This window comes from Gorilla gorilla, chromosome 8, assembly GCF_029281585.2.
Source record: "Gorilla gorilla gorilla isolate KB3781 chromosome 8, NHGRI_mGorGor1-v2.1_pri, whole genome shotgun sequence".
Classification (NCBI taxonomy): Eukaryota; Metazoa; Chordata; class Mammalia; order Primates; family Hominidae; genus Gorilla; species Gorilla gorilla.
In genome coordinates, this window is record NC_073232.2 from 114,909,376 (window position 1) to 114,930,653 (window position 21,278).

The 21,278-nt window shown below is 54.3% G+C and overlaps 1 protein-coding gene across 1 annotated transcript; it reads left to right on the forward strand.

Annotated features, from left to right (window-relative positions):
- Nucleotides 1-6,281: 6,281 nt before the first annotated feature.
- Nucleotides 6,282-21,020, forward strand: TRIM8 (tripartite motif containing 8). Its single transcript, XM_004050024.5, has 6 exons — nt 6,282-7,887; nt 17,355-17,450; nt 17,782-18,015; nt 18,807-18,838; nt 18,971-19,086; nt 19,448-21,020. The coding sequence occupies exons 1-6, from the start codon at nt 7,318-7,320 to the stop codon at nt 20,053-20,055; spliced, it is 1,656 nt and encodes a 551-aa protein (XP_004050072.1). The 5' UTR covers nt 6,282-7,317; the 3' UTR covers nt 20,056-21,020.
- The last annotated feature ends 258 nt before the right edge of the window (nt 21,021-21,278 follow it).

A 21,278-nucleotide genomic window follows, 5' to 3' on the forward strand; every position in this document is an offset into this window, starting at 1 on the left:
GAAGAGCACCTGCAAAGGATGAGGGAGTCAAGAAGAAACACACCGGGTGTCTTTGAAAAGCACCAAGGAAGCCAGTGTAGGTGCAGCAGAGTGGGAGAAGAGAAGGCTAGAAAATTATGCAGAGGCCAGACTGTGCAGGACCTCGGAGGGAATTCTAAAACTTTCACCTTTATTCTGGTTGAATTGAGAAGGCATTGGAAGATTCTGAGCAGAGGAGTGACATTTTCTGATATATATATAATATATATATTATATATTATATATTATATAACTATACATTATATATGATTATAAAATATAATCATATACATTATATATGATTATAAAATATAATCATATACATTATATATGATTATAAAATATAATCATATACATTATATATGATTATAAAATATAATCATATACATTATATATGATTATAAAATATAATCATATACATTATATATGATTATAAAATATAATCATATATATTATATATGATTATAAAAATATAATTATATATATTATATATGATTATAAAATATAATTATATATTATATATGATTATAAAATATAATTTTTATATATGATTATAAAATATAATTATATACAACATGATTATAAAATATAATTATATATATTATATATGATTATATATATATATAATATATTATCCCAAAGTGCTGGGATTACAGGCATGAGCCACCATGCCCAGCCATTCTGACTTATGTCTTTAAAAAACTGGCCGGGGCCTGGTGTGCTGGCTCACACCTGTAATCCCAGCACTCTGAGTCCAAGGTGGGCAGATCACTTGAGGCCAGGAGTTCGAAAACAGCTTGGCCAACATGGCAAAACCCAGTCTCTACTAAAGATACAAAAATCAGCTGGGTGTGGTGGTGCACACCTGTAATCCCAGCTACTTGGGAGGCTGAGGCAGGAGAATCGCTTGAACCCAGGAGACAGAGGTTGCAATGAGCCAAGTTTGTGCCACAAAAAAGATTACCCTGGCTACTACATCGAGAATTGACTCCAGGAGTTAAGGGCAGAAGCATGGAAACCAGTTAGGATACACTGAAATAATCTAGGCAAGAGATTATGGTGAAGTAATGGAGAGGTTAAGAAGTAGTCAAGATTTGCTGGCTGGACACAGTGGCTCACACCTGTAATCCCAGCACTTTGGGAGGCCAAGGCAGGTGGATCACTTGAACTCGGTAGTTCAAGACCAGCCTGGGCAACATAGCAAGACTCCATCTCTACAAAAAGTACAAAAATTGGCTGGGTGTGGTGGCATACACCTGTTGTCCCAGCCACTCTGGAGGCCGAGGCAGGAAATCACTTCAGGCCAGGAGGCAGACATTGCAGTGAGCCATGATCGCACCACTGCACTCCAGCCTGGGCACTACAGAGACCCTGTCTCAAAAAAAAAAAAAAAAAAAAAAAAGATCTGCTGAAGGGTTGGTTCACCAAAAAGCAGAATACGGCAGCAAGAACAGGTTTAAGAGGGAGCAGAGATTAGTATCCTTTTGGACATGCTGAGTTTGAGACGTTTGTTCTAACCACATGAGGATGTCATGTGAGCAATAGATATACAAGTGGATGATCGGAGAGATTTAAGAGAAGGACCTATAGGACCGGATACCTGATTGAATGGATAAGGGGTCAGGGAGGGCAGTAAGGGACAGACAGCTGTCAAGGTTGTCTTCTTCATCCTCAGCTTGGTAATACATTTTTGAAGTCCAGGCGCGGTGGCTCACGTCTATAATCCCAGCACTTTGGGAGGCCGAGGAAGGCAGATCACCTGAGGTGAGGAGTTTGAGATTAGCCTGGCTAACATGGGCAAAATCCTGTCTCTACCAAAAATACAAAAATTAGCCAGGCGTGGTGGCGCGCACCTGTATTCCCAGATATTTGGGAGGCTGAGGCAGGAGAATCGCTTTAACTTGGGAGGCAGAGGTTGCAGCGTGCCACTAGCACTCCAGCCTGAGTGACAGAGCAAGACTGTCTCAAAAACAAAAAACAAAAAACAAGTTGTTGATAGCTCCACCAACTGAGATGGGGAATGCAGGAGGAAGAACACGCTGGAATGTGAAGATAATGAGTTTGGCTTCCAATACATTGAATTCAAGGTGCCAGTGGGACATCTGTGCAGACAGCATAGCTAGTTACACAGATCTGCAACCAGGAGGTGAGGATTTAGCCTGGAGATACTGACTGGGGAGTCATCAGCATGTAGATGGTAATAAAGCTCAGGAGTAAATGAGATAGCCCCAGGGTGTAGATTGGTAAGAGAAGAGGATGGAAAGCAGAACTCTGAAGACTGCCAACATTTATGAGATGGAAATTGGAGACATCTATGATCAGAAGATAAGAAGAAAACGAGAAGCATATGATATCTTACAAGTTAAGGGGAGTGTTCAAAAAAGACAAGAAGTGAGGAATTGTTTAGATTGTTTATCCTGGAGGTCACTGGTGAGGAGGTCAGAAAGGGCCCTCCAACTGCTTCCAAGCTAGACCTTCTTTCTTTGCACCATCCTTACAGCGTGGAATTGAGGATTAGGGCTTAGAAGCCACTTTCTCCTTGTTTGTTCATTCATTCATTTATTCACATATTCACTTGCCCTGCATATAACCCCCCCATGTGAAGAGATACAAAACACTAAAGACAGGCTCTGTCATCAGAGGATCAGGGACCCAGGGGTCATACTGAACTAGATTTCAATCTCAGTTCTACCATTTAGAACATAATCTTTGATGACTCCAAAATCCCTATCTCCAGGACAAACATCCCCACTGGGCCTGTATATACAATTGTCTCCTCAACATTTCCATTGGGATATGAGCCAACTCAACTTAGAAAATCCCTTTACTCATCAGTCTGGGCAACATGGTGAAACCCTCACTCTACAAAAAAATACAAAAATTTAGGTGGGCTGTTTTGTGAGCTTGTAGTCCTAGCTACTTAGGTGGCTGAGGAGGTAGGATCACCTGAGCCTGGGAAGTTGAGGCTGCAGTGAGCCATGATTGCGCCACTGCACTCAAGCCAGGGCAACAGGGTGAAACCCTGTCTCAAAAAAAAAAAAAAAAAAGAAAAGAGAAAATAGAGAAGAAAAGAAAATACCCTTACTCAAATAATCTAATCCTGTTCAATTTTCCCCTTTTTAGTAAATGGTGCTACCATCAGCCTTTTGTTGAGATCCAAATCCTAGGAATCATTTTTAAAACATTTTTGGAGGATAGAAGGGAAAAATATAGAGTATAAATATTATAGTATAGCCTGGCACGGAGGCTGATGCCTGTAATCCTAGCACTTTGGGAGGCCAAGGCAGCTGGATTACCTGAGGTCAGGAGTTTGAGACCAGCCTTACCAATATAGTGAAACCTTGTCTCTACTAAAAATACAAAATTAGCCAAGCGTGGTGGTGCGTGCCTGTAACCCCAGCTACTCAGGAGGCTGAGGCAGGAGAATCACTTGAACCCTGGAGGCAGAGGTTGGAGTGAGCCGAGATCACGCCATTGCACTCCAGCCCGAGCAACAAGAGTGAAACTTGTCTCAAAAAACAATAATTATAGTATATAAAATATATGGTATATTATAGTATATATAAAATATATGGTATATTATAGTATATATAAAATATGGTATATTATAGTATATATAATATATGGTATATTATAGTATATATAATATATGGTATATTATAGTATATATAATATATGGTATATTATAGTATATATAATATATGGTATATTATAGTATATATAATATATGGTATATTATAGTATATATAATATATGGTATATTATAGTATATATAATATATGGTATATTATAGTATATATAATATATGGTATATTATAGTATATATAATATATGGTATATTATAGTATATATAATATATGGTATAGTATAGTATATATAATATATGGTATAGTATAGTATATATAATATATGGTATAGTATAGTATATAATATATGGTATAGTATATATATGGTATATTGTATATATAATATATGGTATATTATAGTATATATAATATACACTATAAATACATATACATAGTATATTTATACTATATACTTATCACCATATACTGTATATCCGATACTAGATACAATATGTACTATATATAATAGTATACTATACTTTTATAGTGTACTTATAATAATATATAGTATCTTATACTATACTTATATAGCACACTTATAATAAGCGTACTATTATATAATATATAATAGATATATAAGGAAGGCCCTGTGTGTTCTGGCCCCTACCTTTCTTCCTAGACACACGGCCTTCTTTCTGTCCTGGAACCTGCCTGTTCTATTGCTTTTGCATTTGTTTTTTCTTCCGACTGGATCGCTCCTCCCCCAGGTTTCACCTATCTGACTCTGTGTGCATTCAGGTCCCAGCTCAAATGTCACTTTTTCAGAAAGCCTTTGTGTGAGCCTGTTATTCTCTATCACGTAAATTGTCCTACGTGTATTTACGTTAAATTTTTTGTACGTTTTTCTGGGAATTCTCAGGGCCTAGAAAAATCTTTTGTTAAAGATTTATTGACTGACCATTGACCTTGGCAGATTTCTGCAGTTCTTTAAGCCATGGTTTCCTTATTAATAGAGGAATAAATGCCTATCTTGCTAGGTAGTTTAAAGTGCCAGGGATGAAGGTAAAAGTATTAAGGACATCGGGAAATCTCCCCACACTGAACCTTTGCATTTCCCTGCTCAGTTCCACCGGACTGCTGAGCAGACCGACAAACGCTCCTTTCCCTCTGGGTAAAAAGAGCTACGGGTCTTCACTTCAGGCCCAGGAAGAGGTGGTCCCACTACGCCGTGGCATCATCGCTTTTTTAACAAGCGCGGAAAACCCCCTCCCATCCCAATGTTTAATGTACCGAAGTTTGTCAGAGTCACGTGAGACTCTCGGGTCTGCCCCGCCTTAGGGAGGTGGAGCCTCAGCTTGTGGGCCAATAGCAGGAGCAGCCTCCGGAACAGCCCCAACATGACAAGGAAAGGGGGAGGAGCCGGGCGCCCGGCCCTGTAACTGTACTTCCGGAAAGCACGCCCCGCCCCTTTCCCCCCACCGCTCCAGTTTCTTTCGCCAGTGCCGGGTGGGCCGAACCGGCGGGTGCCGATTAAAGGCGCCGCCTGCCGCTTTCTCCTCGCCCCCCAGCGCCGCAGCTCTCCGCCCCCTTCCCGAGTAGCGGGACCGGCCTTGATGTAGGGGCACCACCCCCCGTCTCCTTCCGCCTCAGCCCGGGAGCTCGGCTCGCTGCAGCCCCTGGCCCTCCCGTTTCCCCACCCTGCCTGCCCCGCTCTGCTCCGAACCCATTGTATACGGCCGGCTGCGGACTCCCAGGCCGGGCCGTGGCGGGGGCGCCGGGACCCCCGAGTGCCCCTCCGGCTGGTCCCGCGGGCCGCGGCGGCGGCGAGGGCGCCCTTTCCTCCCCGCGCGGGCGACGGGGACGCACCCCCACCCCGCGGCGCCCCTTCCCGGGGGGAGAGCCGGGCCCGAGCAAGTCGAGGCAGGAAAGGGCCGCCACGGACTGCCCGGCCCGCCGATCGTTTTTATTATCGCGATTATTATTAAAAGGGGGCGGGGACCCCAGGACGCGGGGGAGGGGCTGGATACGCAGGTATTTTTATTAAACAGATTATTCCTGAAATAATAATACGCGCAAGATGGCTGAAGGTGGCTGTGATGAGAGTGTTGGGGTTGGGATTTTTTTCTTCCTCTTTTTTCTTTTTTGATCTGAGGATAAAGCTTGAGGCGACAGCGGCTGCGGAGACCCTGCCCGAAGCGCCCTCCCCTCCCTTGAGAAGCCGCGGGCAGACAGACGGACCTCGGACCGAGCAACGGGCGCGGGCCCGCCCCGGACGCGTCGCCTGGGCAGCAGCCGGGGACCGCGGGCGCTCGCCTTTCTGCCGACTTCTTCCAATTCTCATTTTTTATTTTTTGGACAGGACCGGGGTGGGTGGAGCAGAGGTGGAGAGAAATCGGGACTTGGCATTTTCTCCCTCTCTCTCTCCTAATTTGTTGGAAGCCGCCAGCCCTCCCCTTGGAAAAAAAAAAATCCCACCAAAAGAAAAAAAAAAAAATTCAGGAGCGAGAGGACGCCGCGGGGCCCTCAGCGAGCGCGCCCAGACCCCGGCCGCCGCCGCGGAGCCCAAGATGGCTGGGCGCTGAGGGTGGCGGCTCGGCCTGGCCCCGCCGCCGCAGGCTGGCTCCGACCGCAGCCCCGAGCCTTCCAGGCCCGAGCAGAGGCCGAGAAGAAAAGAAAGTGGGGGGGAGGGGGCCGGGGGGGCGAAGGGGGAGGGCCGGGGGAGGGGAGGGGAGGGCCGGGAGCCGAGCCTCCTGTTCATTAGCAGTTGAGAAAAATTCCTTTCTAGTTTGATCAATCCTTGTTTTCCTCGGCAGAGCCCGGGCGCCCGCCCAGCGCGGAGACGGGCGCGCGGGGTCTCTCCGCGGCGGGGGCGCCGGGCCTCGGGGGAGCGCAGAAGTAGCCGCCCGGGGGTCAGGCCGGAGCGCCGCCGGGGCTTCTCCCTCCCTCCCTCGCCGGTTGCCTTTTTTTCCACTTCTCTCCCTCCCCCTTCCGTTTCTATTTGTGAAGGGAGGAGGAAGGCAGAGGCGGGCTGGTGTCTCTGGCCGGGGACTGGAATTTCATCTGAATGACTGCCCCTGCGCGCACGCAGCGCCCCGGAGTCGGCCCGCCCGCGCCCGGCTAGCCAGCCGGGGGACGCCTGTACCGTGGCCCGGGGACCGCCGGCCCGCCCCTCCCGCCCCGTCCGGATCTAGCAGCCCTCGGCGCGGCCGCCCTCGCCTCCTGGCCCCGCGGACCCCGGGCTCCGGCCCCTGCGAGGGAGGTGCGGCGCCGACGAGCCAGGCAGGAGCCGCCGCTGCCGCCGCCGCAGGAAGAAGTGTGCTGCTCCCAAGCTCCGTCTGCCGCGGGGCGCGCCCCAATGTCAGCCGCGGGGACGAGCGCAGGCCGCGGGCCGCCACTGCCCTAGCCGCGCCGACGGGGAGGCGGCCTCTTATATGGAATTTGGACCCCGGCGCTCCCCTCCAAGGCTGGAGTCCCGGCCGCGGCCCTGGCGCAGTCCGCCGCCTCCCGCTAGGCGCTCGGGAGGAGGAGGAGACGCAGCCCGCTGCGCGCGCGGCGTGAGGACCGCGGCTCCCTCCTCCGGGGGGCGGGCACGCGGAAGGCGCTGCTGACTGAGCGACCGTCGGGGCCGGCTGGGGCCGGAGCTCGGGGCTCGGTGGGCCTACAGCGGCTCCGGACGGACCCCCGGGGCTGGGGAGTCGGGGAGGCCTGCCCCGGCCCCCTGCCCGCGGCCGCCATGGCGGAGAATTGGAAGAACTGCTTCGAGGAGGAGCTCATCTGCCCTATCTGCCTGCACGTTTTCGTGGAGCCAGTGCAGCTGCCGTGCAAACACAACTTCTGCCGGGGCTGCATCGGCGAGGCGTGGGCCAAGGACAGCGGCCTCGTACGCTGCCCAGAGTGCAACCAGGCCTACAACCAGAAGCCGGGCCTGGAGAAGAACCTGAAGCTCACCAACATCGTGGAGAAGTTCAATGCCCTGCACGTGGAGAAGCCTCCGGCGGCGCTGCACTGCGTGTTCTGCCGCCGCGGCCCCCCGCTGCCCGCGCAGAAGGTCTGCCTGCGCTGCGAGGCGCCCTGCTGCCAGTCCCACGTGCAGACGCACCTGCAGCAGCCCTCCACCGCCCGCGGGCACCTCCTGGTGGAGGCGGACGACGTGCGGGCCTGGAGCTGCCCGCAGCACAACGCCTACCGCCTCTACCACTGCGAGGCCGAGCAGGTGGCCGTGTGCCAGTACTGCTGCTACTACAGCGGCGCGCATCAGGGACACTCGGTGTGCGACGTGGAGATCCGAAGGAATGAAATCCGGGCAAGTACCCTACGCGCGCGCGCGCGCACACACACACACACACACACAGACACACAGTCCCTTCCTCTCTCCCGCCCCGGGACCATCCATCCCGACAGGCTGACTCTTGTGACATCAGGCCAGTGGCCCCTGGCCAAACTCTTCTCTGAAAGTTTGGGGACAGGGTCCTGGGAAGAAGGGCCCCGGGTCGCTACTTGGTACATTCTCGCACCTGTGCGCACAGGGTCCGTCTTCTGAGTGCTTTATGGGATTGGGGTGTGGGACCGTCAGGGGTAGAGTCTGGGTGTTGCTTTTCTGTGGTGCGCAGCTCCCTCCCCCAGTCTTGTTGCTGTAGGCCCTACGGGAAGTCACCGAGGCAGTGACCCCGGTCCTGCCTCTCCAGCTGCTGTTTATGTAATGAGTGTCCCGGTGCCGCTGCTGTGGCTGACATGATCCATGATGCTGGCATACCAATGAGGAAGTAAACAAAAGCAGCCATGTTAGTTTTCAGCGCTATTGGAAACACATTGGGAGGGGGGGGGGAGTTTCCAGAGGGAGAGCAGAACTCCGGCCGTCTCTCTGGACAGGGCCTGGGCAGCGAGCGAGGCCCCGACAGCGGCTCCGCTATTTGGATTCCTCCCGAGAGCCGGCTCTCCCTGTGTGAGAATCGCTGCCCTGTGTGCCTGTGTGTCGCACGGGCCGCATGAACAAGCCTTCAAGTATCTGTCTTCATCATCCTGGCCCTTTCGCCTAGCCCAGCCCTCTCGCCGCCCTCCCACATTTGGGGAGGGGAAGTGGAAGACGGAAAAAGAATCCTGTGGGTTTAAGGTTGAGCCGCCTTGAAATCTGGTTTCAGGCAGCTGGCTCCCCTGGGCTGCCGGCTGGGTGATTACGGAACCGCGTCCCCTCCCATTGTATACACCCTGCGGCCGCGGCCAATGTCAAACCGCCTCCCCCTTCAGGCCTCTGGGCCTGGTTTTGGAGCTGGACTGAGGCAATACTTCCGTCCCCTTCAGTGGAGGGGGCTCCTCCTAGGTCCCTCCCCAGTCCTCTGGCTTTCAGGGTTGAGTCATACCAAAATGAAGGAGTTGGCCTGACACCGAGGAGTCCTCTCTGAAGCCCCACCTTGGGGCCTGGGGCCTGGGTGTGATATCTGGGGGCTAGGCTGCGCTCTGGTGGGACTGGGAGTGTCTCTGGGTGGGGATCCCTGGAGGTTAGTGGAGGCCAGTGCGGAGGCTGGCTATGAGGAAGCTCTGTTCAGGGCATGATTGGAGATGGGGCTGTTTCCTGTGTGGGGGGACCAGTCAGAATGAGTCACTGTTTAGCAATTAAAAAACATACACATACAACCAACAAAAGGCAGGAGGGCCACCACAGGCTGGGGCGGGGACAGCAAATACGATTTGCTGTATAATTAGTTTCCAATCGGATGGACTAGCCCTGGGTTTGTGTGCCAGGATAGGCCTCTGGTTTCTTAAAGGAAGTGTGTCCTCCACCCCCTGTGTCCTCCATCCCCGTTCAGGGCAGGCACAGCCCACACTTTCCCCAGTATTGGGAAGCTGCTGCTATTAATAAAGATGGAAGGGCTGGGGGAGGAGGCCGGGAAAAGTGCAGAGGCAGGAGAAAGGAGGGCTGTCCAGTTCTGTCCTGGGATTGGCAGTGGAAAATGAGAGGAGGGGAAAGGAGATGTGGCTGAAAGGAACAGGGGAGGGGCAGCAACCTGGGCGATGGGCGGATGCCTGCCCGCACCCACAGTGCTGCTGTAGCTGGTCTGAGTTCTAGAGATGTCTTTAATTGGTGTGGGGGAGAAAACGTCATTATACCTGACTTGGTGTAGGAGGATAGCTTTAGGTGTCTGTGTTTTTGAATGTCTTTGAGACTGTGTGCTTCGCCCTCCAATGCACCTGTCTCCTGTCTCTACAGTTCAGGGCACAGGCAGGGGTGGGTGGATGGCATGTGCATGCAGAGTATTCCCTGGGGTGCCCCCAGCAGGCCCCTCATCTCCAGACTCGTGGATTGGATGGAAGCAGGCACTGAACTTTGTCGGCAACTCCGCAGGGTGTGTGTGTGCGTGTGTGTGCGTGCGCATGCTTTCTTGTGCCTGGTGTGGGCAGGCTCAGAAGTAGTGGGTTGCATCAGGGCCAGATGTGCAATTCTGTGCATTCAGCAGCTGTGCCCTGCAGTGGCAGCCTGAGCCTCATGCTTCTCCAGGTTCCCCCTCCCCAGGCCCCTGATTCTTTCTGGTGCCCCAGGCCTCTGGGGTTGGAAACCCTTTAGTAGTAGCCCAGTGTCACTCAAGTATGAGTTTGACTTACTGAATGTGGAGGAATAGGGGCCCTGCCTGCCCTCCCAGGAGGGAGAGGAGGGGGTGAACCATAGGAACCTAAATGGAAGAACCCTCTGCACTCTCTGTAGGCCAAACGGGGGGAGTGGGTGGAGCGCTCTTCCTTGGCCCCTTTTCTCTTCCCGGAGGGAGTCTGCCTTAAAGGGCCTTTGCTGGTGTTGTGGGCGAGGGCCACAGAATTCCCCAGGATACAGGGGCAGAAGCACAGAGACCTGGCACCTGCCTTGAAATCTAGGCTCTGCTTCTTGTGCGTCCTCTTCTGCCCTCCCAGGGGGATTGCTGACATGCCTGTCAATTGGCTAGAAATAGGAAACTCTGATTAACCCCTCCCTGGTGGCCTCACCCTCATATACTTACAGCATCCACAGGTGCACATGGGCCATAGCCTAGAGCAGGGACCCAGCAGGAGGGCAAACAGGTCCTCCAGCCATCCTGGGGAACTACAAGGGGGACTCTCAGAATCAGGCCCAAGCAGGTTGTTGCCCTAATCTTCCCTTGGGAAGCCAGTGTGTCGGCCACATTGCCCTGAGGCCTGGATACTCACTGGATGATCCCGAGACCATTGTCTAGGATGTGCCTAGATCCTAAATGTGCTCTCCCATGAGGCTGTGGGGAAGCTAAGGGCCCAAGATTTGGACATCCAAGTGGGCTCAGGCCTGGCTGTCCTGAGTGGTCAGACCCCTCCTAGCCCCCAGGTTCAGGGGTTCATCTAAGCATTGAAGGACTGGTGGGAGCTGGGGGGCGTCCTTATCTCATGACCCCCCATGACATGGAAAGAAGACCCAAGAGCAGGCCCGGTTGCATGTGTGAGGGGCCTGCAGGTATGTGGTGCGTATGTGTCTATGCAGGTGTATCTGCTTGAGTCTTGTGCAGTTACGGTTGTGTTTCTGCATCGTCCCTGGTGTCCCAGAGCAAGGCCGGACATGTTGCTAGGACCCTGTTCCTTGCATTTTCAGAGGTTCAGAGTCAAGAAGAGGTTCTCTGGGGGAGGAGATCCCACTGCTTCGGCCAGTGTGGGGTTTGCCCCTGCTTGGAGTGAGGGTATCCTGTGCACATTGCCGGTGGCTGGAGGGGTCACCCTGAGACCCTGGAGGGAATCCTGGGTTTCCTCTCCATTTATCTGTCTCTGAGTACGCAGTGAGAGTGAGGGCTGGCTCTGCTGGGGCTGGTGCTGAGGCTGGGGCTGCAGCCTGACTCCAGCAGTGCAGACCTCACTGCTCCCTCTCCCTACAGCAGACCATACTCCTGCAGGGGTGTGTGTGTTTGTGTGCACGCATGTGTGTTTGTCGTGTGATGGTCATGTGGCCCCTTCTTTGGCCACCCCCGAGTCTTCGTGGAAGGAGGCCCTGGCTTGGCCTTTCTCCGTTGCCCGTGAAAGGGAGCTTCAGGCAGAGGCCCAGCTGCCCACCCCTACCCCAGGATCCTGCTGACATGGCCAGGCACCTGTCATGCACACACTATTATTACTCTGCCTCCTGCGGCCTTGGGTGGCTGCACATCCGTGTCTGTCTGCAGGTGTGTGTGTGTGTGCGTGCATGTGTAGCCAGCACGTCTGGGTTGTGTATCTTGGATGTGACTGATCTTTTTGCATCTCACATGGGTGTCTCTGAGAAGGCGCAGCCTGCCTGACTTCAGTCCCTAGTTGCGCAGCCGTGTCTGCCTGCCGGGCTTGCTGAGTGCCTGCGAGTTGAAGTTGAGTGTGCCTTCCTGACAGTTGGCAGCACTACTGTGCTGCTGTGTGAGTGCCCGCTCAGGTGATCCTTGCTTGGTGGCTGTGAGTTTGTCAGGGGTCCTGGGACTTCCCCCTGTGGTAGGGTTGTTGGGGAAAGGAGGGAAAGATGGGCTTCCCCTTGGGGTGAGCGTGTGGCGGGTATTGGAGGTAGGAGCTGAAAGGGTCCTGCGCTGTTGTGTTGGGCGCAGTCTGGTGAGGCGGAGCAAGCCCGGCTTGGGCCCCTGCCCTGGGCCGAGCAGGCTGGCCTGGCTGGCCTCCTCCCTGGCTCTGGGAAAGCCTTCCTTTCCCGGCTGGCCTGGCATTCAAAGCCAGACAAAGGGGGGCTTTCTCTCTCGCCTCTTTGTTCTGCTGCCCCAGAGCGCTGCTCTCTGCATGGCAAAAGCTAATTCCACTCTGCAGCTGGGAAGCCCTCTCTGGGGTCTGCCGGGCTCGCATCTGAGGTGCTGCCTCTCTCCTTGCCCTGGTGCCTGCCCTGGAGCCCCTTCCCTCTGCAGCTTGTGGTTTCCCCAGCCTGGGGTTCAGTTCACATGATAGCCCAAGGCAGTGGCTTGAGGCATGGAAAGGGGGTTTAGGGCAGGCAGAAGCTTTTCTGACGAAAGGGGAGAGTGCTATGGGCGCAGAGACCCAGGGAGAGATGGGGACAGGGACCAGGGGGAGGAGTAGGGGAGGGTTAGGATGGGGTGGCTCTGAGAAGGGGGCTGGAGCCAGAGCTGGAGCTGGCCGGGCAGGGACCTAAGCAGGAAGAGGCTGCCCAGTCCCCTCTTCTTGCCCCTCCCTGCCCTGCCCCTCCCACCACCACAGGGGCTTCTGGAGCTAGCCATGGTCTTGTCTGAAAACCTAGGGACTGCCTCTGTCCCAGTCCCTGGGGCCCTGTTTCTTCCTGACCTTGTTTCTCTTCAAGGTTGACTTGAGGGTTTTATTATTATTATTTATTAACTTTTATACAGCCCAGAGTCCCCAAGCCTCACCCGTCTGCCCAGTCTAGTCTGGCATCAAAAATGGCAGCTGGCCTGGCCAGTCAGTCTCCAGAGGGACATGAGGCTTTCCTGGGGCAGGAATGTAGGGGCTCAGGGTTCCCTGCTCCAGGCCGGGAGGGGAGTCAGAGGAAGCAGCGGCAAAGCTGAGGAGTGGGGGCCCAGGTGGTGGAGGGTGGGAATGGCGGCTCCTGATTCTTCATGCTTTTGTCCTCACAGGCCCCGGGCAGATCACCAAAGGCCTGAGGCCCGACAGGCAGGGCTGGGGGTGTGAAGGTCCTCCCTGGGCCCCACCTAGTCCCAGTCTCCCTGGTGGCCTGGGGCCTCCAGAGCTTCTAGCCCAGGCCAGGTTCCACTCTGCTCTGCTCCTGCGTGCTCCAGTGTACGCAGTCCAGGCCATGCACTGCTGTGGGGGGATGGGGCGGTGGCATGTGTAAGGTGCCTCCAGCCCACCTGCCTGCGCAGAGAGTACTTGCTCTGAACTGAGCTGGGAAATCCGGTCGGATCTCAGCTATGGGTTTTTCCCAGGTGGGAAGTGGGGCCTTGGCTCTTAGCCATTCCCTGGGGAGGCAGGTGGGGGTTGGGATGGAAAGGAGGCTGCTGGTGGTGGGGGGTCTGGGCCTTGCTTCCTCTGCTCCCTGTCTTCCAGCATTTTCCAGTGTCTTGGCAACCTGATTTGCTCATTCGGTGAACTGGGGTGGGGTCGTGAAGGGGACAGCAGGCAGGTATTTCCCATCTTCCTTCCAGTTTCCCAGGCTTGAAGCGGCAGCAGCTCCCACTGTTCTCCCAGGCGCTGTCTGTAGCAGGAGTTGGCCCTGAGGGAGAGCAGGCCAGGCCAGTGCAGCCCCCCAGACTCCTCCCTGGCTGGCACTCCTTGGCCAGCCTCCTTCCTCTTCCTGCTCTCACTCCAACCCCTGCAGCAGAGACAGGAGCCCAGTGGCCTCAGCAGCAGGAGGGGGAAATGAAACCCTCCCACCTGCTAGGGACTGTGGCCTGGGCTGGTGTCCCACCCAGAGTGCCTGGGACAGACAGAAGCTTGGGAAGACCCTGCCGGCTCCCAGGGTAGAAGTGCTGCCAGGGGAGACTGAGGAAAGCCCGGAAGAAGAGGGAAGGGGCTGAGCCCCACCCCCCCAGGACTGGACAGGAAGGCCTTCCCTCTGCTGTGCCCTGAGGGGTCACCCCCTGGGCATCAGCAAGGGATGGGGCAAAGGGGCACCCACCAGCCTGCGGGGTGGGTGTGGACAGCTCAGTTCCTGTCCCCAAGGAAGCTGCGCTGGGACCTTGGAGCTGCCTCTTTCCTACCCCTCCCCTGGGACTCACCTGAGTCCTCCCTGAACCAGCTCCTGGTGGGTTTGGTCGTGGAGAAGCAGCCATGCAGTAAGCCCGTGGTGTGAGATGTGTGGGGCCAGCAGGGCCTTTCAGATGTCCTGGGCACTGGATGGAGGGATCAGCCTGGACTCTGAAGAGCACCTGGGGGGCCCTGTCCTCCTGAGGGTGGGCTTGGGGCAACCAGCAGGCAAGAATTTGAGGGCCAATTGTTCCAGGGGAGGTCAGCGGGCCTGATGTTCCCAGAGTGTCCTGGCCACCTTGCCATCGTGCCAGGCCTCTTGCCATTGTCTGGGGCCTCCAGGAGGTCCAGCCTTCCCTGTGAGGGGGTTGGGTCAAGTGCGTTTGCACCTCTGGCTGTGCCCGCCAGCATACCTGAGGTGGGCTCGGGGCTCAGGTGGCAAGATATTCCCATGTGCATGTGCAGCTTTGTGCCAGGTGCCCCTGCGCCTGCCGACTCATGCTGTGTGTGCTGTCGGGCTCTGACCCTTGGGCTGGCAGCAGATTCCTGTGCCTCTTGGTGCTTCTGGGGGCAGGGCAAGGTCTCCCAGGCCTGGTTCTTTTAGAGGTCCTGTCCTGGGTCACTGAAAGGTTAAGTTGTGTGTGGGCCCCCTGCACCCAGCTTATAAGGTGAAAGCCTCACCCCCACACTTCCTCCTGCTCCCAGGGTTCTGGTTTTTTCCACAGTAGCCTCCAACACAACATAGGGTCAGGCTGAAGTCTGTGGCAGGCCTTGGTTTGCCCCTGCGTAAAATGGGCTGGCGGGGTGAGGAAGGGATTGATGGCAGGCAGCTTGTCTTCGGGGAGCCAGCTGGGAGTGGCTGGGATGGGAGTCATGGGGTTGAACTGGAGGGTTACTTTGAGGCCCCCACAGAGGAAGAAAGAGAACCACTCCTTGCAGCATGACAGTTACTGTGAATGTCTGTGGTTACACAGAGCTGCTTTGCAAATTTTATTTTGTGTGTGGAACCCATGGGCTTATTGAGTGAATTTGTTATGCATCTCAGGCCGCCCAGGCCTTTGTGTGGCCTGCCTCTGAAGGAAGGTGGAGAAAGACAGCAGCAAATCCCCATTCTTAGGAGGCCCTGTGTCTTGTAGGGAGATGAGACCATGGTTTGTGAGGCAATTAGAAGACTCCAGAATAGTGCTGTCTAATAGAACTTCTGCATGATGGTAACATTTTGTAACTTTAGTATCTGAGACTAGTGATACGTAGGTACTGGGCACTTGAAATGAGGCTGGTGCATGAGGAACCGATACTTAAATTTTTTTTTTTTTTTTGAGACAGACTTTCGCTCTTGTTGCCCAGGCTGGAGTGCAATGGCGCGATCTTGGCTCGCTGCAGCCTTCGTCTCCCGGGTTCAAGTGATTCTCCTGCCTCAGCCTCCTGAGTAGTTGCGATTACAGGCATGCACCACCTTGCCCAGCTAATTTTGTATTTTTAGTAGAGATGGGGTTTCTCCATGTTAGGCTGGTCTCGAACTTCCGACCTCAGGTGATCCGCCTGCCTCGGCTTCCCAAAGTGCTGGGATTACAGGCATGAGCCACAGCACCTGACCTTATTTTTTATTTTTTGTTAACTTGGATTTAAATAGCCACATATGACTAGTGGCTACCATATTGGACAGCACAACCTGAGAAGGAGGGCAGAATGGGACAGCCCCACCCCGTAGCCAGGACAGGGAGGGACCTGCACAGGCTCAGAGCAGAGGCCATGGAAAGTTTCCTAGAGGAGTGGGGACTTCAGTTGGGCCTTGAAGGATAGACAGGGGAGGGAGGAGGCACTGTGGGCTGCAGAAGAATGTACCTAGAGCTACAGGGAGTTTCCATGTGCGGAGGGTTGGAGACAGGATACCAGCCCAGCTGGCTGGAAGAGTCAGGGTGTAAAAGAGCCTTCATTGCTATGCTAAAGTAGTTGACAGGACGGAGTCACGGAGAGTTTTTGAGCAGGGGAGAGAGCCTGTCTGAAGAGGCATATCTGATGAGAGGAGGGCAGGAGAGATGGAGTGACTGGCAGGAAAGGGGTTGTGGGGACAGGAGATTATGAGCTGAGAAGAGCAGTTTGGTCCAGCACCTTCCAGCAGCCTGGCCTCAGGTCTTAGGAGACCTCAAATCTCCTTTCTGCCTGGGTCCCACTGAGGGGGCTGAGGGAGCTAGCCAGGACTCCAGAGTCCTAGCTCTCAGTCTTAAGAACAAGGGAGGGGGTGACTGGCCTGATGCGCCCTAATGTAAGGCGAGGGTAAAGTGAGATCTTTGGACTGGGACAGAGGTTCACGTGGCTTTGGAAGGGAATTTGACCCCCTGCATCTTAGGGTACTCATCTCTTAGAGGAGGCTCCCCAGGGAGAGGCAGCACAGCCTGGGTAAGAACGGACCCTGCTGCCAGATCACCTGTGTTTGTGCCCAAGCTCTGCTATTTACGAGCTGTGTGACTGGGGACAAATTACTTAACCTCTCTAGGCCTCAGTTTCCTCTTCTGTGAAATGAGAATAATGATAGTACTTATCTCATGACATTACTGGGATGATTAGATAAATCTGTACAGGAAAAGTGTTTAGAACAGAGGTTGGTGTAGCCCTGCCCTCAGAAAGCTCAGGGTTTAAATATGCATGGGGGCTGGGCATGGTGGCTCACGCCCATAATCCCCGCACTTTGGGAGGCCGAGGCGGGCAGATCATTTGAGGTCAGTAGTTTGAGACCAGCCTGGCCAACATGGTGAAACCCCGTCTCTACTAAAACTACAAAAAAATTAGCTGGGCGTTGTGGCGCACGCCTGTAATCCCAGCTACTCGGGAGGCTAAGACAGGAGAATCACTTGAACTGGGGAGGCGGAGGTTACAGTGAGCCGAGATCGCACCACTGCACTCCAGCCTGGGCAACAGAGTGAGAATCCATCTAAAAAAATAATAAGATAAATAAATATGCGTGGGAAGCTATTCTGGGGAGAGCTGGGAATAGGTCCCTGGGATTGGAGGGGCCAGAGGGGCTGGGTAGCAGAGGCTTGGTGCCATCGGGTCAGAGGATCCATAGGATGCATGTGTTGTGTAGAGGGAAGCATGGGTCAGGGTTGGAGCCGCAGTCCCTCTGATACTCCCACCCAAATGTCCCTGCAGAAGATGCTCATGAAGCAGCAGGACCGGCTGGAGGAGCGAGAGCAGGACATTGAGGACCAGCTGTACAAACTCGAGTCAGACAAGCGCCTGGTGGAGGTAGCTAAGCCCAAGGCCATGCTGCGGGGTGGGGGTGGCTTGAGCACAGGGCTTTGGGTGAGTTCCTTACTAAGGATTGATTGTGTAGCTCTGTGCCAGAACCACTCCATCAGTCATTCAATGAACTGCCCGTGGATGCCCACTGGTGCCAGGGGATGCTGGCCCAGAGCCCTGTGCTACCAGTGGGGAACTGGCAGGTCAGACCTTGCCCTTGGGAGCCTGGGGCAGCCTGGTGACTTAGGGTTCTAGGATGTGAGATGGGTAAGAGGGGGGGAAACCAAAGGTCTCCAGTGCTTACCTGCCTGCCCACTCCTGCCCTCTGTACTCGCAGGAGAAAGTGAACCAACTGAAGGAGGAAGTTCGGCTGCAGTACGAGAAGCTGCACCAGCTGCTGGACGAGGACCTGCGGCAGACAGTGGAGGTCCTAGACAAGGCCCAGGCCAAGTTCTGCAGCGAGAACGCAGCGCAGGCGCTGCACCTCGGGGAGCGCATGCAGGAGGCCAAGAAGCTGCTGGGCTCCCTGCAGCTGCTCTTTGATAAGACGGAGGATGTCAGCTTCATGAAGGTGGGCTGGGCTCAGGACCAGGCTGGTGGCACCCAGAGGGCCATTTCCAAATTGGGATCTGCAGTTTCCTGCACCTGTAGCTCACATGCCCTTACCTTTGGAGCCAGCATGCATGGGTTCAAATCCACCTGCCTGCTCTTTCTAGCACTGTGACCTTGGGCAAGTCATAGGTACATCCCGGGCCTTGTTCCCTCACCTACGAATTGGTGTTGATGATACAGGTCTACTATTCTTTATCCACAATTCCATATTTATAAACATCTCTGAAAACTAACAAATTTTGCCATCTAATTTAACAGCAAAAATTGACCTAAACTGATGTTAGGCAATTTATGGTCTTTATCTTGCTTAGTATGAAAATTCAAACATTTTGCTGCAGAAATGTTGATGTATTAGATTGTTGTGTCTTGCTGGGGATGATAATGTAATATATGATACAGGCACTGTATTCTCCGTCTAAAATCCAAAAAATTCCAAATTCCAAAACACATCTGGCCCCAAAGACTTGAGCTAAAACAGTGTGGGCCTGCAGAGCCCTTCTCCTCTGGTATGGATGAAGTTATGGATGCACAGAAAGCACTTACAATGCCTGGGTCACGTGGCAAGAGCTCAGTAAATGTTAGCTCTTCTTCCGCAAATGGCCACCCCCACCTCTGCCACTTTCTGTCCAGAATGAGAGGATCCACCCAGCTGGGGGGAGGCTCGGGGGGGGCAGCTTTTGTCTTCCCCTCTCCCCGGGCTCTCCCTGGACTGCCTTTTCCACTGACTTGACTCTTTTCTCTCCCCAACAGAACACCAAGTCTGTGAAAATCCTGATGGACAGGTAAGCTGAGGGCCCTAGCCCTCCCGGGGGCACATCCTGGGGAGGGCAGGGGGGCCAGGCCCATGGCGGGGAGGTAGGGCGGGCTCACCGGTGATGCCTCCTCACAGCAGATGCCCCGTCCACTGCCCCCAGGACCCAGACCTGCACGAGCAGCAGCCTTTCCCCCCCTAAGATCGGCCACCTGAACTCCAAGCTCTTCCTGAACGAGGTGGCCAAGAAGGAGAAGCAGCTGCGGAAAATGCTAGAAGGTGAGGGTGGGGTGTTCCGCCGAAGGGAGACAGGGACCTTTGGGGAGGGGTTCAGCGCCATAGCCTTCCCTCCAAGAGGCAGTGTGGCCCAGTCTGGGAGACCTGTCCTCATATCCTGGCTTTGCCACTTGTAGCTGTGGGACAGTGGGTAAGCAACATGACCTCCCCAGCCTCCATTTCTTCAGCTTAAAGTGGGGATATAACTATTCTGTACCTCCTAAAGGCAGAGGAGCAAGCATTACCTGAGATGTAACATTCTTGGGCCTCTAGGTGTCAATGGTCCCCAGGTCCAACCCAGGGAGAGGAGGCCTGGGTTGCTTGGGGTGGGAGCTTTGGCGACTTTTGCCCCAACTCTCCACAGGCCCCTTCAGCACGCCGGTGCCCTTCCTGCAGAGTGTCCCCCTGTACCCTTGCGGCGTGAGCAGCTCTGGGGCGGAAAAGCGCAAGCACTCAACGGCCTTCCCAGAGGCCAGTTTCCTAGAGACGTCGTCGGGCCCTGTGGGCGGCCAGTACGGGGCGGCGGGCACAGCCAGCGGTGAGGGCCAGTCTGGGCAGCCCCTGGGGCCCTGCAGCTCCACGCAGCACTTGGTGGCCCTGCCGGGCGGCGCCCAACCAGTGCACTCAAGCCCCGTGTTCCCCCCATCGCAGTATCCCAATGGCTCCGCCGCCCAGCAGCCCATGCTCCCCCAGTATGGCGGCCGCAAGATTCTCGTCTGTTCTGTGGACAACTGTTACTGTTCTTCCGTGGCCAACCATGGCGGCCACCAGCCCTACCCCCGCTCCGGCCACTTTCCCTGGACAGTGCCCTCGCAGGAGTACTCACACCCGCTCCCGCCCACACCCTCCGTCCCCCAGTCCCTTCCCAGCCTGGCGGTCAGAGACTGGCTTGACGCCTCCCAGCAGCCCGGCCACCAGGATTTCTACAGGGTGTATGGGCAGCCGTCCACCAAACACTACGTGACGAGCTAACGCCACGCAGGCGGCGGGGCGCTGGGGAATCTTCCTCCCCAGCCCCCGGGCTCGGGAGTTATGCATCCAGAGACCTGCCCTTCTACCTTCCTCGCCTCCCCTCTTCCTCATTCCATTGCCCCAGGTCTTTTCCTTTTGGATTTTGTTTTGGTTTTGGCTTTGTTTTTGATTTTTTTTTTTTATTATGAATCTCCTGGACGCAGAGGTGACAGTGGGAGCTGGCCTGGGCCAGGACCGCAGGTGGCCCTGGAGATGGGAAAGTGTCTGTGTCGAGGCGCTGAGCTCTCTCTGTTTCTCCTTTTTTCCTCTACTCCTTCCCCTTCACACCCCCGTGGCTGGAAGGAACCTCGGCTTCCCTGAAAGCTTGGGGGTCCCACCCTTCTTACCCCACCCGGGAGGAACGCCCAGGGCCCCGGGCTTGTTTCTCCTCTTGTTTTCCTTTTGGGCAGTTTGATCACTGATCGAGTAAGGAATGACCTTTAGATTGTGCGACTTTTGTTTTTGTTTTTTTAAATTTTTTTAAACCAAGAATGATTTCTCCTGCTTCCTTCTCCTCACCATCTTCCCAGACGGAGTTCAAAGGCCACTTCTCAAGCAGCTTTTGGCACCTTCAGCCTCAGAGTGGAATCTTTTAAAGACAGGACCCCTATGTCCAGGAAAGGGGAAAAGGAACTTTGCCAATGATAGTGACCACAGCAAAAGCAAATAATAATAATATTAATAATAATAAAGAGAAATAAAATAATAAAATAAAAAACAATAGCACAGCCCTTGTTGAGGTCAGCAGGGAGGAGGGGCTGCCCGGAGTTGGGTCCTTGCCTGGATTTTGACACAGCAACTTCCTGTAGTGAGCACTTTGTATGAATCGTGGACTTCCTGTTCTCAAGGCGCAGGTATTTATTCTGTATCTGTCTAGAGCACACACCAAAATCCAACCTTCTAATAAACATGATGGCGCAGTCCCACTCCCTGCCTCGCCTGTTCCCCTATCCCCCCCAGGCCTGGGATCTTCAGGCGTCGGTGTGGGGAGGGGCCCCTGCTCTCCTTGCCTTGATTTTGCTCCCCTGGGTCCAGCTGGTTCCAGGCCTGTGAATGTCAGTTCGTCGGGCACTGACTCCGTCTGCTCTTGGCCTTGGGTTCATTTGACAAATATTTGCCCAGGGCCTCCCAGGCCCAGCCCCATGCCACCTGGGCCCCGGCATCTCTTTGAGGTTCTGCCAATG